Here is a 14657-nt window from a genome sequence, read left to right as displayed (position 1 = left end):
AGACACATTGTCCATTTTATTGAGTATTCAACACTTAAATCAGAACCCACTGTCTATAAAGTAGGCACTTATGCGTCCCACATCAAACAAAAAATAACTGTCAAGAGTGTCTTGTACAACTCAACATGAACACCAGCATCAAGCCAATAAATATCCACAGAGAGATTCTGCTTATTATTTACAGCTAATCAGACGGAAGTGACTCAGTTCCTTTATCTGGGGGCACAGAGGGATCACCTTTAAAAGTGGAACCCAGGACTGTAGATTGTTTTTGATAAATGCGACAACATTTTCCTTGATGCATGAAGTGCATAAGACTGTTGTACTTTGTATCAAATCCTTTATAATTCAGCAGGTGTCTGGGTTACTTGCATGACTGTGATCATGGTATCCCGTTATAGTCCTTGGAGCCCAATCTGCCTCTGCCTGCGAACACACTCCCTCCCACATGCAGTTTGTCAGTGATATGTAGGCGGGTGTCAGTGCTCGTGTCCTGTGTCAGAACTCATGGAAGTGTGCCACAAACGTGACGTATGCCCCAGATGGTGTTGTCTCTTTGTCAGAAGGTAATTTCTAGCTGTTGCCCACCGCCTCCAAATCTGACTGCCAATGATAAGTGGAATCTGCCAGGTTGTTCTTCATGCCAAAGCAAACCAGGTGACAGCTGATACATTAGACTGAGGAAGTATGCAGTCCGGTATTTAGTTTTGTGCTTACTAATGTCAGTCAAGGAGCCAGAAAATCCAAATGTGGGCAAAAGAAGGGGGTCTGGGTTTTGCTAAGATGTGACGAGCAAAAGGCCAGCACCAGGGCTAAGACACCTGTCAGGTGGGCAAACAGTCCTCCAAAGCTTAAAATGATATCCTGAAGATTTTCATTTAAATAAATGTCTGTTAAGTCACTTTCTATCGCCAACACAATGGTGATTGAGCCTATGGCCCACTGATGAAAGCCTTTCCATTTGCAGTATTACAGACGGGCTGTCTGTAATAACAACAAGAAGTGGCCAGTTAGTGACGCGTTTTCCATCAGCCTGCATTGGTTGGTCAGCCAGAGAGGGTAGGCGGAGCAAACACAACAAACACACTTGTGTGCTAGGCGGCTGCTTTTCCGGTCTCTGCAAGTGTTGCGAGTAAACAGTAATCTACTGTGGCTGAACAAACTAAGAAAAGATGGATGACTACAGATACAACTTCAAAAAGAAGTGAGAATCCAAAGAAAAAGAAACAAATTTGACGCTCAGATGAAGCAAACAGTCTAAAAAGGAAAGCGACCGTCAGCGAGGAAAATCAGGAGTTACAACCGGAGCCAACCGTGAACGTCACACATGCAACACTGTCTGGATATCTGGGAAGTGTGCTCCCGCAATTACCATTTATTGCCATAGGTGCCGCTAAATAGAACAAATCTGAGATCTTTGAGATGACAACTTTAACATCATAAAATTTGTATGACATTTATTTTTAGCATCAACACTTTGAAAAATATAAGTGGGGGCTTAAATTGACTACTAACACAGTTAAAGTTTGGTGTGTGGACAGTGATAATTTATAACACAAGTTGGTGTTTTTCTCCATTCAGGGTTACAGTTTGATGCTCATTAAGACATCTCAAGAGTCTGCTATGGTGGTTGCTGGTTGGTTCAGAAAAATACTCATCATGCTAAAAACAACAAAAACATCCTTTATATTATACAGATTTTTTCTCTAGTGACTTGAAGTGCTAAGCACAGAAACTTTGCTGAATTAAAGCCTAATGCTTAATTGCCTATCTGCCAGGATGTGCTGCAGGTACTGAATCAACCAAGGGGCTGCCTGATTAGTAAAACTGTATTTATTTCTGAAATGAGCAGCAGTTCAGAGCAGTGTTTTATTATTATTCTATAACAGCGATGACACACGTCAATTTGTTTCACCTTCTTAATTAGGGTTGTGTTATTAATCTTACTTTTATATTTTTTTGCAATATCGGTTCCAATGGGTTTCCTAGCGTTATTAATTTAGCAGTCTGCTCAGCTTTCAAAAGCCTTCATTTCCTGTATGACCCAATTCACATGTGGTTGCAGGACCCTGGGGGAAGCCAACAGGATGTTCATAACCCATTTATGGCTCGTTTCCTCCTTAAGATCATTGATATCATGCAGATTTGAGTTGTTTCCATGCCTTTCATCTGTGAGGATCCCACTCCAACACCGCATTCAGAAATTAAAGATTTTAGTCAGCAGGCTACAAGCACCACTTCACACCTCAAACTGCACTCCTGTTCAGCTCCACTTCCGTTACCACTGACGTACATGTTTACTGGTTCAATGCACTTTCAAATTTAATTAATTTAATTATTCATGTGGGTTAATGTAATTCATTTCCATAACAAAAGAAGGGTGGGTTAATCACAGCTGTTTACATTTTGTAAAAGGGATCAATAGACAGTGCTTTAAAATGTATGTAGAAGAGCTAGCCATTCTAAAGCCTTTCAAAACCCATACTGAGGGGGAAATTACCGGAAAACACAGATTCATCTTTAAAAAACACAATTACCGGCCTTGCAGAGGGCTACAGTGATTTTAATATTCACAGGTCATCACGGTTTCCCTATCTCACCAACTCCCCCTCTCCCAGACAATCACCAGGAAGTGATTCAGCCCCTCCATCGTTCCACCTGCTGGCTCAGGCGGAAGACAAGGATAACCCTCAATCTGACACTAATAGCTGCTCTCATCATTTACGACAGCACTATGGCTTCTTTTTATTTATAAACGTGTTCGTGACTAAAAAGATTAACACCATTAGTTTAGATGTCCATGTCTCTTGATTGACTATAACATGGCATCCCTTATTAGTGCCCGGGGCCCAATTTGCCTCCATCAGGAACACATCACCTCCCACATGTGGTTTGTTAGCGGTGTGTAGGCGGGTGGCAATGCTCCTCTGTACAAACCCATGGCTTTCTCTCTAACAAAACGTGACATATGCCACAGATAGTGCTGGCTCTCAGACAGCAGGTACAGTCTCGCTGTAGCCCACCACACGGTTCTTTTGCCAAATGATATGCAGCATCAATCAGATCGTTTTCAGTGCAGTGTCAGCAACGCTCAAATAAAGTAACAGCCCAGATAAGAGGTTGGTTCATATAAAAGGCAGAACTATTTGGGATGTAATTCAAGATATCCCAATCTATCTTTATGAATATCTTCCTCTTCCCAATGTGCACGTGCAAACCAAATACTGTACTGAATGCACTCAAAGCTATAAGTGTGCGACCCTGGAAGAATAAATGTCAAACAAGTTGCAAGGGATTGAAAGCTTTGTATATGAATTGCAAGCTTTGCATCGTTATCAAGTCTTGGTGTTTTCCTCTTGTGAAGTGTCCACATGATAAGCACACCACAATTCAAAACCAAGCCGCCGAAATACAGATCTTTTGATTATCTGCGAGCGCATAATTTCTGCTCGATGGGGGAGATAACGGAAAGCAGGAAACGTTAAAATTCATTTTGTGTCATAAATGGCACAAAAACTAAAACAGTTACCTCTCACCATCTTGACAAGTAATTTTGATATTTGTTCAGCACCAGGTCAAACAGTCCTGTCTGTGATAAGCAAGTGATGCCAGGCTGCTAGTGGAGATACAGAAAACTTGTGACACATCAGATAAGACAACATGTGCTCAAAGAAGAGTCATTTTTACAAAGTGGCATCGTTGCTATCACTAGAGTAAAGCTACAGCTGAGTAAGGCTAACTTGATGCAGCAGTCTAAGCACAGCCTTGATAATAGGCACATATCGCCCTCTGCTGGAATTCTACTGGCAACACTGAATAAATGTTTTTAAGAACTGCTGTGTATAAAGTACGTGACTAATAAATAACAAGAGGATTCCATCCATCCTATATACTGCTTGTCCTGTTCAGGGTGGCGTGGGGAGGTTGGAGCCTTTCCCAGTGGTCATTGGGCAAGAGGCAGGGTACACCCTCGACTGATCACCAGTCAATCACAGAGACTGACAACCTTTCACGCTAACACTCAAACCTACGGGCAATTTAGAGTCACCAATGAACCTAACAAACATGTCTTTGGACTGTGGGAGGAAGCCGGAGTACCCGGAGGGAACCCACACATGCACGGGGAGAACATGCAAACTCCACACAGAAAGACCCACTTCATCCGAACTGGAGTTCGAACTAGGAACCTTCTACATGTGAGGCAACAGCACTACCATGCAGCCCAAGCCACAGGATTTCTCTGATTAATTTAAAATAAAAGAAAGAATTCTGAAGTAATACAACAATTCATTACATTTATTTTTCAATTAACACGTAAAAAAGTCAGAGTTCACAATGTTCAAGTGCAAGTCCTAAATGGGAACAGTATTTAACAAATGCATGAAAAGTTAAGCAAGCGCCTGAGACTAATATACTTCTTTCTGATGTTAACCGAGAGGCAGGAGTGGGCAACGTTTTTCATCCAACTTAATGTGCACCTTATGCCAGTGAATCCATGGTGATTACTAAACAGACACTTAATGTGAAGGTTTAACAGGTTTAAACTTAAGTGCATCAAATCAATTTACCTTGTGTCTTCATATAAATGGGAACATTAAATTTATGATGCACACTTGTGATGTCAGGTCTGATATAGTGGCTGACATTTGTGGCATAGACCAACATTACCAAATCAAGGTTGTTGACAGATTTAGAGGTCAGTAGTGACTACAGGAGTGACCCCGTGAATGAGCAATGTTGGGCCCAGGTTTTGACTCAACAGGTCCAGATGGTGCAGGTAGCCACGGTAACGGCTCGTGTCTGCTGGGGGCCGTGGCAAGTATAGAAAACGCACAGCAGGCTGGGGGGAACCTTGTCTGCGAATCAGATTGTTGACGGCACAGATATATTCATCCGTCAGCTGAGCAGCATTACTTGGAAACTTATTAGCTTCCTCTTCCTCTCTTCCATCCTTGGTTTCCTCATTCTGCGCAGATTCTACCACACCCCCTCCCCCGCTTCCTCGTCTCTGCCAGTGCAGTGCCACCACCTGGTCCCAGACGACCAGCTGCACCTGAGCCGACATCCTTAGCTCCTTCAGCATCACCCGGAGCTTCATCTCCTCCTCTTCCTTCAGACTGCAACCATCTTCCACACACAAGAAGAGGCGGAGTCTTGCCTGGCTCCAGGCACGAGTTTCGCGAAGCACGCAGGCTAGTTGCAACAGGAACAGCGAGCAAGTGTCGACATAACCGCCGCTGTCAGGTCGAAGTAGATTCAGAGGCCACACCTCAACGAGGGGCCCCATTTTGCTTCGGTTGCCCCCAATCTTTTTTCCTGACCCCAAGACCACCTCACGGTTGAACTGGTTGAAGTAACGAGCTAATGTTACATTCTTTCCCATTTTCACAGCATCAGCTATCACGGACACATATTCCTCTTCCTGAATGTCTTTGGGATCGTCAGCACCCCGCACGTTAGGAAAAAAGGGAGTCCTTTGCTCGTTGGGGTCTGTGGTTGGACTCACTGCATCAAAGCCATGGCCTCTAGACTGGAGAACTTTACCTTGGAGGTCGTCTTGAGGGGTGCAGTCATCATAGAAACCCAAGACAAGAGTGTTTGGTCTCATTCCACCTAAAGGCAAAAAGATGTATGAAATTAGCGATGTGGAAAAGAGCTGCTAGTAAAAAACGATCATAGTTCAGTAAAGGACAGCCATCATCATCATGCAGTAATGTCGTAAACTTTGTACCAAAGCCTGTGATGAAAAGCAGGTTCTGGACTCCGTGTCGTACAGAGTCAGCCAGGGTGAGGTTGACAAATGCCTTGATGTTGAGATGGTCCACGAGAGACAGCCAAGAGTCATAACAGCTCTGCAAAGGATCAGAGGGCAATCCATCTGCAGAATCAAACACAAAGACGTTCTTCAAGGGCAGCACGCGTCTGTTGCAAGTTATCAATGTAAGCAGCTTCCTTTTAAACCACCATTAGGGCCCAATCAGACAGCGCGTTTTGCAGGCTGTGAATGGCGACACACACCGTCTGCTGCCTTTTTTGTTAAAAAACTGTTTAACTGTTATGGCAACCATTGAATCATTAGCTGTCATTAACCTAACCGTTATACTGTAAACTGACAGAAGGCCCGCCTCTCCTTTCATCCGATTGGACAATGAGAAAAAACGTCCATGACGTCGGGCGCTTTTCTGCTTTGAGTTGAAGTTTCTTCAGCTCGAGGTGCTCAGAGCGTTTCCCCTAAAAACGTGAGGTGATCTGCGACGCAAAAGCAGCGCACAAAAAGCTTCCCTCTCATTGAAAACAACAACAAAAAAGCTGCCCCCTGCTGCTCAAGCGCCTTCTGTCTGATCAGGCCTTTAGGCTGCGGTATATCAGGGTGTGATTTGGTGAAAGTCTGACTGAATGGAGGATACTAGCATATATTTGGAGAGTAGAGATTGGGCTTTCACTGCAGGAGGGAGCTTTAAGTGTCCACTTTTTCACTCACTGTGAAAACATTAGACTTGCAACTGTCATGAACTGAATTTTACTGTGGTTATTCTTCCTTATAGCCTGCCTTCCAATATGTTATACATTACCTTCATATTTTCAACTTTGACCACTTATAGACATAACAAAATATAGACACAAGTCTCCGACGCACACAATTCTTACCCAGTACGCCCAGTTTTACATGCCCAAGTACGTAGAGGCCACTCTTCTTCAGGTCGTTAATGAAAGTAATGAGACCTGTACAGTTCCGAGGGTTTGCCACCATCAACAGCAGCTGCGGCCTCCAGAACTTAACGTGGTCCTTACGCACATCCAGCCTTAACAGGTACTTTCGCACCTGAGATAATGAAAAAGGGGTAAAAAGAAAACTGCATTGTGTCGTAATTTATGCAATGTGTTTGATATTGCTACTTCATGTAAAGGAAGATGGCTTGTTTATGACTGTTCACCTGGTGGAAGATGAGAGCCTGGCTGATGTAGCCCCAGTTGCTAATAGGACCAAGGTAGTGGATAAGCATCAATAGCAGAAGCATAAAGGCTATGCTGGCAAATGCATAAATGGCATTGATCAGAAACATCATGACCATGCAGCCAAGAATGCCCAGAGTGCAGGTATGCCATGTAAAGCAGCGAAATGAGGGTCTAAAGAAAAAAACAAACAAAACATTTCAATCATGAATATGCAAATGAAATCCAAAACAAAAAACATAGTTCACTGAAAAACCTGCCACTGTACCTGAAGTTTGGTGCAGAAGCCCATTCAAGAGCCAAACAGGCCAAGTTCACAGCAGCATAGACCAACAAGAAGAAGATCGTCACAATACCAGCAATGGTGTTCAATTTACCAGCAAACAGCACCACCTAGTGGAAGACATGAACATTCATTGGTTCACACTACATTCAAAACACAAAGCCAGCATAATAAAAACACTGAAAATAATGTGTTTTGTGCTGCCATTCAGGTTTATGTATAAGTTTTAAACAGTCAGAAATATTCAAATATGTAGCATTAAAAGCGAGCTTGCTTTGGCTCACACATTAATTTAGTTTTACTGACAACAATGTCTACAAACAATACAAACAATCTAGACTACTTGAGTAGCTTCACAACTGAATATCTCTTGACCCAAACATGAAGCAATATGATAATTAGCTTAACTTGTTTAAACTACAGCTATACTATACATAGCTATACTTGAAATAATAATTAAGAAACATAACCCTGCTATCTAGCTAATGCTGATGCTTAGAAACATGGTAGTGAAATGAAGAGTTCACTTACTAGTGTAACAGGATATGCACCTGCTCTGTCTCCCTGGCAAAACCCCTCAAGCTGTCAGTGCTCTTTGAGAATTGTTTAGCCAATCCGTAGCTGATGATGCACAATATTTGCACGGCTGAGTGATAGGTGAAGGGTCACACACCCAAATCTGCCAGTTATCCATTTAGATGATGAGCTTTTAATGCATCTGCCTCCATTCAAGCACTACATTTACTTTTACCTTCACCTCAGGGCAGCAAAGACATCTTCTCTGCCATCAACGCACTTACAAAACAAACTCTGTCCACTTCATCATCATGATTCCTTAAATAGACAACTGATGCTTTTAAGCATTAGTCACACAAAACAAAAACAGGTGTAAATGGGTCTAATATTTCATCTTTTTCTGTTGTTTAACATCAACTGAACATTTTATTGCTGTGTTTCACTGCTCACATTTCCTATTCAGCTATCAATAAGGGGTAATGGGTAGCTGTCATTGTGCAAAAGTAAAAGAAGAAAAATCAATTTGGAGGGTGGCTTAACATTAAGGGCAACAATTTGAACTTGTCCACAAGCACGTGAACGAGACAGAAGAAAAGGAAGGGGATCGTGTTGACACACTACTGTCCTACCTGTACAAGCAACCAGGACACAAGCACCGATGCCCAGGGATTCCCACTCCGAGATGTTTTCCTTGCCAGAGCCAGGACACCACCTATAGAGGTATATGACATTAACAAAAGCAAAGTCACTCCGTTATTGCTCATGGACCTAAGTCAGATAAACAACTGAGTCATGGTGCACTCATCCTTAAGCCAGAGACACAATGAGAGGATTTTTGTTTCTTCTGAGAAAGTCAACACTTCAAGCCATCTGTTGTCAAATGATGCTCTCCAAATTATCAGGCCTCCACCAGGAAAACGAGACATGATGAAATTAATAACAAGTGGCAATTTCTCACATTTGATATGGAGGCCTCTTTCAGCAGATGGCTGATTATTTAAAGGTTGACTCAGCTTTATAGAAGACCAGCTGGGGTTGGATATGCTTTCATATATTCTGGATCAACTATTTAGCCCTGATCATAACCTAAACAAGAGAGATTAGAAATGTAATCCCTCTCACTACAGAAATAGTCAGAAGCTGCATCAACCAGTCTGCCAATAAACAAATAGGCATTTGATCGTCTTTTGTTTGTAATCCTTAATGTAAGTGACAACAGGGGGAAAAAGTGCAAACATTGACACATGTTCATGCTCACCAAACAGGTTGTCTTTGGATAGTGCATACAGGATCCTGGAGGCTCCTATAAGGTTACTCATGGAAGCCGACATGGTGGAGGCGTAGATCCCAACAGTCACCAAGGGCGGCCAAATATTGATGTCCCCCAGGAAGCTGTAGTCTTTTTGAAGAAGGGGACTGAGGAAAATTGACAAGACTATTGTAAAAGCTTAACCTGTACACAGTTTTCATATATTTCACCCTATTTGTACTACAGTTCTAGCTCTTTTTCAGAGGTGGACTGTGTCTGTGTTTGTCTTACCGCTCACAGGACCACGCAACCAGCAGACTTAGCAGATTATAAGTGATGAAAGTTATAATAACAGCTGCAAGCGTTCCTCGAGGGATGGAGTAGCTGGGGTTTTTCAGGTCGCCTAGAAAACACATGCCAAAATAGTTTCCTCTTTAACAAAACAAAATCTATAGTTCATTGATGTCCAAAGCTCCCAAAATCAGAGGCTGGAACCAACACAAGCCGCATTTCTAGACCGGCCTTAATCAGCTGTTAAAAGGATCCTCTCTTGCCCAGATTTAAAGAAGACAACTTGAACTATTTACATCCCTAGGTATCTCATTAGCTATATTAAGTTCTGGTCTGTTTTTAATGGCAAATTCAGGTGATCTTCATCCACTTGGGAATCTTTTCCACTCAATATCATATGGCCATTTTCTAATATTACCTGGTTTCTCTTTCATGATGTCACTTTCTTTCTGACTGAAACAGTCAGAGCAAGGTGTAAAAATAATGAAATTCAGGAATAAGTTACAAATGTGAAGTTGTCAGCAGTCTGGATATGCTGTTGATTATATGAGACAATAGATAATAGAAATATACACGATACCTATACTGTAAAGTCACTATAATACCTGTCCTAGTTTTTAAATGGTATTTGCACTGTAAGTTGTAAAAAGTTTGAGTGCTACTTCTTGGCGATAAACTTCTTCTTCACATGATGATTAGGACCCTATGAATGCACTCCCAACTTTCTGAGTATGAGGCTGGACCTTCTGATTTGGAGGAGGTTAAGATGCAGCTCAGCCTTTGTATACTCAGAGGGAGCCATCTTCATAAGCTTCGTGTTTAATGATTGTCGTAGGATCCAGCTACTGAACTTAAAAAAAAGCTATGGCTTCCTTTCTTCTTTAGGTGAAACATAGCTAGGAAAAGAACCCATTTATTCAAGTTATTTTAACACCGTCTTACCCGACATGTTGGAGCCCGCCATTATTCCGGTGCAGCCGTTGAACATGACAGCAAACACTGTGGCAAAACTCATCATGGCGCCAGTGGTGTAGTCTACTGTGTAATCAGCTACAAAGAGTGACAGGAGGCCTGATTGTTTAACGTATCAAGGACAACTTGTACATCATTGAAGATTATCAAAGCCTCCAAAATGCATTTCCAACACTTACGGAGTAGGTTGTCCTCCAAAGTGTGGAGATGAAAGCCAGTATAATTGGCTGTACTCAGGCTGGTTCTGTTGCAAACAGGTGCATCTGGTAAAGTCACCACAGCAGGCCTCACAATGAAAAAACTGATGAAGATAGAAGCCAGGACTGCTGCCACTATGACGACGATGATAAAGGTGGCTTTAGCGTAGATGTGGGCCCCCACCTGTAATGAGAAGCCGGTTACATTTGGAGACTATTTACAAAGATGATATAGATCCACTAGCACAGCTATCAGCCCAGAATATTCACTTGTATACAACTTCTACACAAAGCCAGAATGTATGTCAGTATAAAAAAAATAAAGTAAAGTGAAAACAATAAAGTCTCACCAAGCAAACGATGAAACACAGAAAGAGCAGGGCAGTGCCATAGAGCAGGGACCACCAGTATCCTGAAGGCAACACCTGATGGAGACCTGCAGCACCCTCTGGTGGACAGTAAAACAGGGTGGATTAAATATAGCATTACACTCATACACTGAACAAAAATATAAACACTTGCACACGCTCCCATTTTTCATGAGCTGAACTCAAAGATCTCAGACTTTTTCTATGAACACAAAAGGCCTATTTCTCTCAAATATTGTTCACAAATTTGTCTAAATCTGTGTTAGTGAGCACTTCTCCTTTGCAGAGATAATCCATCCACCTCACAGGTGTGGCATATCAAGAGGCTGATTAGACAGTATGATTATTGCACAGGTGTTCCTTAGGATGGCCACAATAAAAGGCCCCTCTGAAATGTGCAGTTTTACTGTATTGGGGGGGACGGGGGGGTGTCAGAAAACCAGTCAGTATCTAGTGTGACCACCATTTGCCTCACGCAGCGCAACACATCTCCTTCGCATAGAGTTGATCAGGTTGTTGATTGCGGCCTGTGGAATGTTGGTCCACTCCTCTTCAATGGCTGCCAAGCTGCTGGATATTGGCAGGAACTGGAACACGCTGTCGTATACGCCGATCAGAGCATCCCGATGTTTTCAGCTTCCAGGAATTGTGAACAGATCCTTGCAACATGGGGCCGTGCATTATCGTGCTGCAACGTGAGGCGATGGTCGTGGCTGAATGGCACAACAATGGGCCTCAGGATCTCGTCACGGTATCTCTGTGCATTCAAAATGCCATCAATAAAATGCACCTGTGTTTGTTGTCCATAACATACGCCTGCCCATACCATAACCCCACCGCCACCATGGGCCACTCGATTCACAACGTTGACATCAGCAAACCGCTCACCCACACGACGCCATACACGCCGTCTGCCATCTGCCCTGCACAGCGAAAACCGGGATTCATCCGTGAAGAGAACACCTCTCCAAAGTGCCAGACGCCATCGAATGTGAGCATTTGCCCACTCAAGTCGGTTACGACGACGAACTGCAGTCAGGTGGAGACCCTGATGAGGACGACGAGCATGAAGATGAGCTTCCCTGAGACGGTTTCTGACAGTTTGTGCAGAAATTCTTTGGTTATGCAAACCGATTGTTGAAGCAGCTGTCTGGGTGGCTGCTCTCAGACGATGTTGGAGGTGAAGATGCTGGATGTGGAGGTCCCGGGCTGGTGTGGTTACACGTGGTCTGCGGTTGTGAGGCTGGTTGGATGTACTGCCAAATTCTCTGAAACGCTTTTGGAGACGGCTTATGGTAGAGAAATGAACATTCAATTCACAGGCAACAGCTCTGGTGGACATTCCTGCAGTCAGCATGCCAATTGCACGCTCCCTCAAAACTTGCAACATCTGTGGCATTGTGCTGTGTGATAAAACTGCACATTTTAGAGTGGCCTTTTATTGTGGCCAGCCTAAAGCACATCTGTGCAATAACCATGCTGTCTAATCAGCATCTTGATATGCCACACCTGTGAGGTGGATGGATTATCTCTCACTAACACAGATTTAGACAAATTTGTGAACAATATTTGAGAGAAGTAGGCCTTTTGTGTTCATAGAAAAAGTCTTAGATCTTTGAGTTCAGCTCATGAAAAATGGGAGCAAAAACAAAAGTGCTGCATTAATATTTTTGTTCAGTGCATATGCCCCACCATATCCTGACAGACCATACCTTCTGGGATGCCAAAGGAAGACATGACTGCCTCAACTAGACCCAAAATATAAAGAGCACTGCCACCGACGTTTGCAAAGAAAAACATGATCCCAATGCTGCCACCAAACTCTGGACCAAGGGCTCTGCTGATCATGTCTGCGTATCCAAGTTGAAGAATTTCATAAATGATAACCAAATACGACTGGACACCTTGCTAGGAGTGTAACTCTATCCCCTGTAAAACAAAAAAGGAATCCATGGGGAGAAATTTAAGAGCTGGGGCATATTTTGTCAATCCATAAGGCAGGCTTAATACAGACAGACTCTCAAGTTTCTCTCAGCAGTGAAGGATACAGTAAGCACCTCCAGCATCTATAGCCCCATTGGTCGAGATGGCACAGACAGAAAGCACAGTCATGGTAATGATGAAGTAGGCCACAAGGAACATGGCAATTGACTGGTAGAGCCCCGCTTGACCCACAACAAATCCTGCAAGTAAAGGAAATCATGTACATAAACAAGTTTCCTTCATGCATTATCTATTATTTGAAATATGACACAATGGTGGAATACAGTAAGGGTGGAATTGATTATTCAATAAATTGATTAGTCAGCTGTTAAACATAAAATGGTCAATAAAGTTTGATAAACCTAATAATTCTTTCCAAGAAAACTGACAAACATTTGCAAATTTCAGCTTCTTAAATTTAGGCATCTGATTCTTTGATGTTTAATATTTGTAATTGGGCATTATCACACTCCGGTGGCCATATTTTTTACTTGTTTTAGCTAGAACTTGTGTAATATTTTTTTTAGCAAAACACCTTCACATCTAAGATTTAGAACCTACTCACCAATTCTCAAAAAAACGACGACACTAAACATGGAAAGTAAAGTTGGTATGACCACGCCAAACACCACTCCGAGCTTCCGGGTGCTTTGGTCCTTGGACTGTCGGCCGCCTCTGCCCGCCTTCGTCCCGCTGTGTTTGAAGGCATCTTTCGGATCCGGACAGGTGCTGAGTCGGTAATGTAGGAGAGGAGCCTTTTCTGTCATTGTTAGTACATTAACGGTTATCAACGGTAAATACCGCTCGCTGCGTTAACTTAAAAGCACACTTTCAAACGCAAGTGCATGAAGTCCCATCTGTGGCTGTAGTGAAGTGTGCTAACGGTCGAGGCGGCGTTTAGCTAGCTAGTTAATTGAATGGCCGCCATTTACCTGCGTGCCTCCACTACACCTAGCAGTGTTCACCTTCTGAAGGCAATGACGGTTTATTAATGAAAAAATGACGTTGCTTCCTGTTATTGGCTCGTCCAATCAGTCACATTTTCTCTTTGACTAATCCACCGTTTTTTTTGTTTATATCCGTTGACAGCATTAGCTCTTGCTTTTAATTCGAGGCACCAACATTATTCGGTTACCGCAGGTTAATTTTTTTTAATAATTGGGCTAATCCCGTCCTCCTGCACTGCGATTGGCTGGTACTCTTGTCGTGATGGTAATCTCACAGATGATGTCACCAATTTAGGAAATGGAAAATATCGTGGTTTGTCAACGTTGTAAGCCTTAACAATGATCTTTTCCGAAACCTAACCAACCGTTGTATTTTTGGTAGCTTAACCGGAATAAGTAGTTTAGGTTTAGTGCCTAGACTTGAAGGGAAATTCCTGTATCTTTTTAAAACTGGGTCCTATTTTTTATGTTTCAATGGTATTTAAATGTCTAGTCTTAAAAGCTGCTCAGATGCTGCCTAAAATATGGGATCACATATCCAAAGCTATAACCAATTCGGCAAATAAATAAATAAACAAATAAATAAAACAGATAACAGTGTGGTGCTATCAGAGATTTAATGTGAGTCAAACCTAGCAAAATGTTAGCAATCTGTGTTTTTCCACCAATATTATGTATATTTTAATTGCACTAGTATCGGAGGGGTACTCGGTACAGGCAAATACTTCCGTCTAGGTATCAGAATGGGTATCTGGAAGGAAACATTGCTATCCGAATATCTCTATCTAAAATGTAATCCGACTGTTATTATAAGTGTCTAACAACATCGCCAAAAGCATCGCTACAGTATTTGAGCAGAAATTAAACTCTTACTCAAGGGTCTCGCTCTGAAAACTC

General features: G+C 42.5%; 1 protein-coding gene across 1 annotated transcript; it reads right to left on the bottom strand.

Moving 5' to 3' along the window:
• Positions 1-4690: 4690 nt before the first annotated feature.
• On the bottom strand, positions 4691-13580 carry LOC138611940 (solute carrier family 12 member 9-like). The gene is made up of 14 exons (XM_069685214.1): positions 13379-13580; positions 12879-13013; positions 12543-12680; positions 10813-10910; positions 10445-10646; positions 10236-10343; positions 9294-9405; positions 9012-9169; positions 8383-8465; positions 7223-7347; positions 6936-7128; positions 6649-6823; positions 5732-5878; positions 4691-5613 (listed from the first exon to the last, which is right to left on the bottom strand). The coding sequence occupies exons 1-14, from the start codon at positions 13578-13580 to the stop codon at positions 4691-4693; spliced, it is 2799 nt and encodes a 932-aa protein (XP_069541315.1).
• Positions 13581-14657: the final 1077 nt, after the last annotated feature.

Source organism: Semicossyphus pulcher, unplaced genomic scaffold, assembly GCF_022749685.1.
Source record: "Semicossyphus pulcher isolate SPU_LCO1_2020_fin unplaced genomic scaffold, fSemPul1.0.p SCAF_7, whole genome shotgun sequence".
NCBI lineage: Eukaryota > Metazoa > Chordata > Actinopteri > Labriformes > Labridae > Semicossyphus > Semicossyphus pulcher.
The sequence above is the reverse complement of the archived record's forward strand: the minus strand, read 5'-3'. Positions and strand labels throughout refer to the sequence as shown.

Excerpts from the sequence above, each read along its gene's own strand:
- LOC138611940 (XM_069685214.1), bottom strand. The coding sequence starts at position 13,580 with ATGACAGAAAAGGCTCCTCTCCTACATTACCGACTCAGCACCTGTCCG. Across the intron at positions 10,911-12,542 it reads TTCCTTTGGCATCCCAGAAG|AGGGTGCTGCAGGTCTCCAT; the intron begins GTATGGTCTGTC and ends ACTGTCCACCAG. Across the intron at positions 6,824-6,935 it reads AGGCTCTCATCTTCCACCAG|GTGCGAAAGTACCTGTTAAG; the intron begins GTGAACAGTCAT and ends TCATTATCTCAG.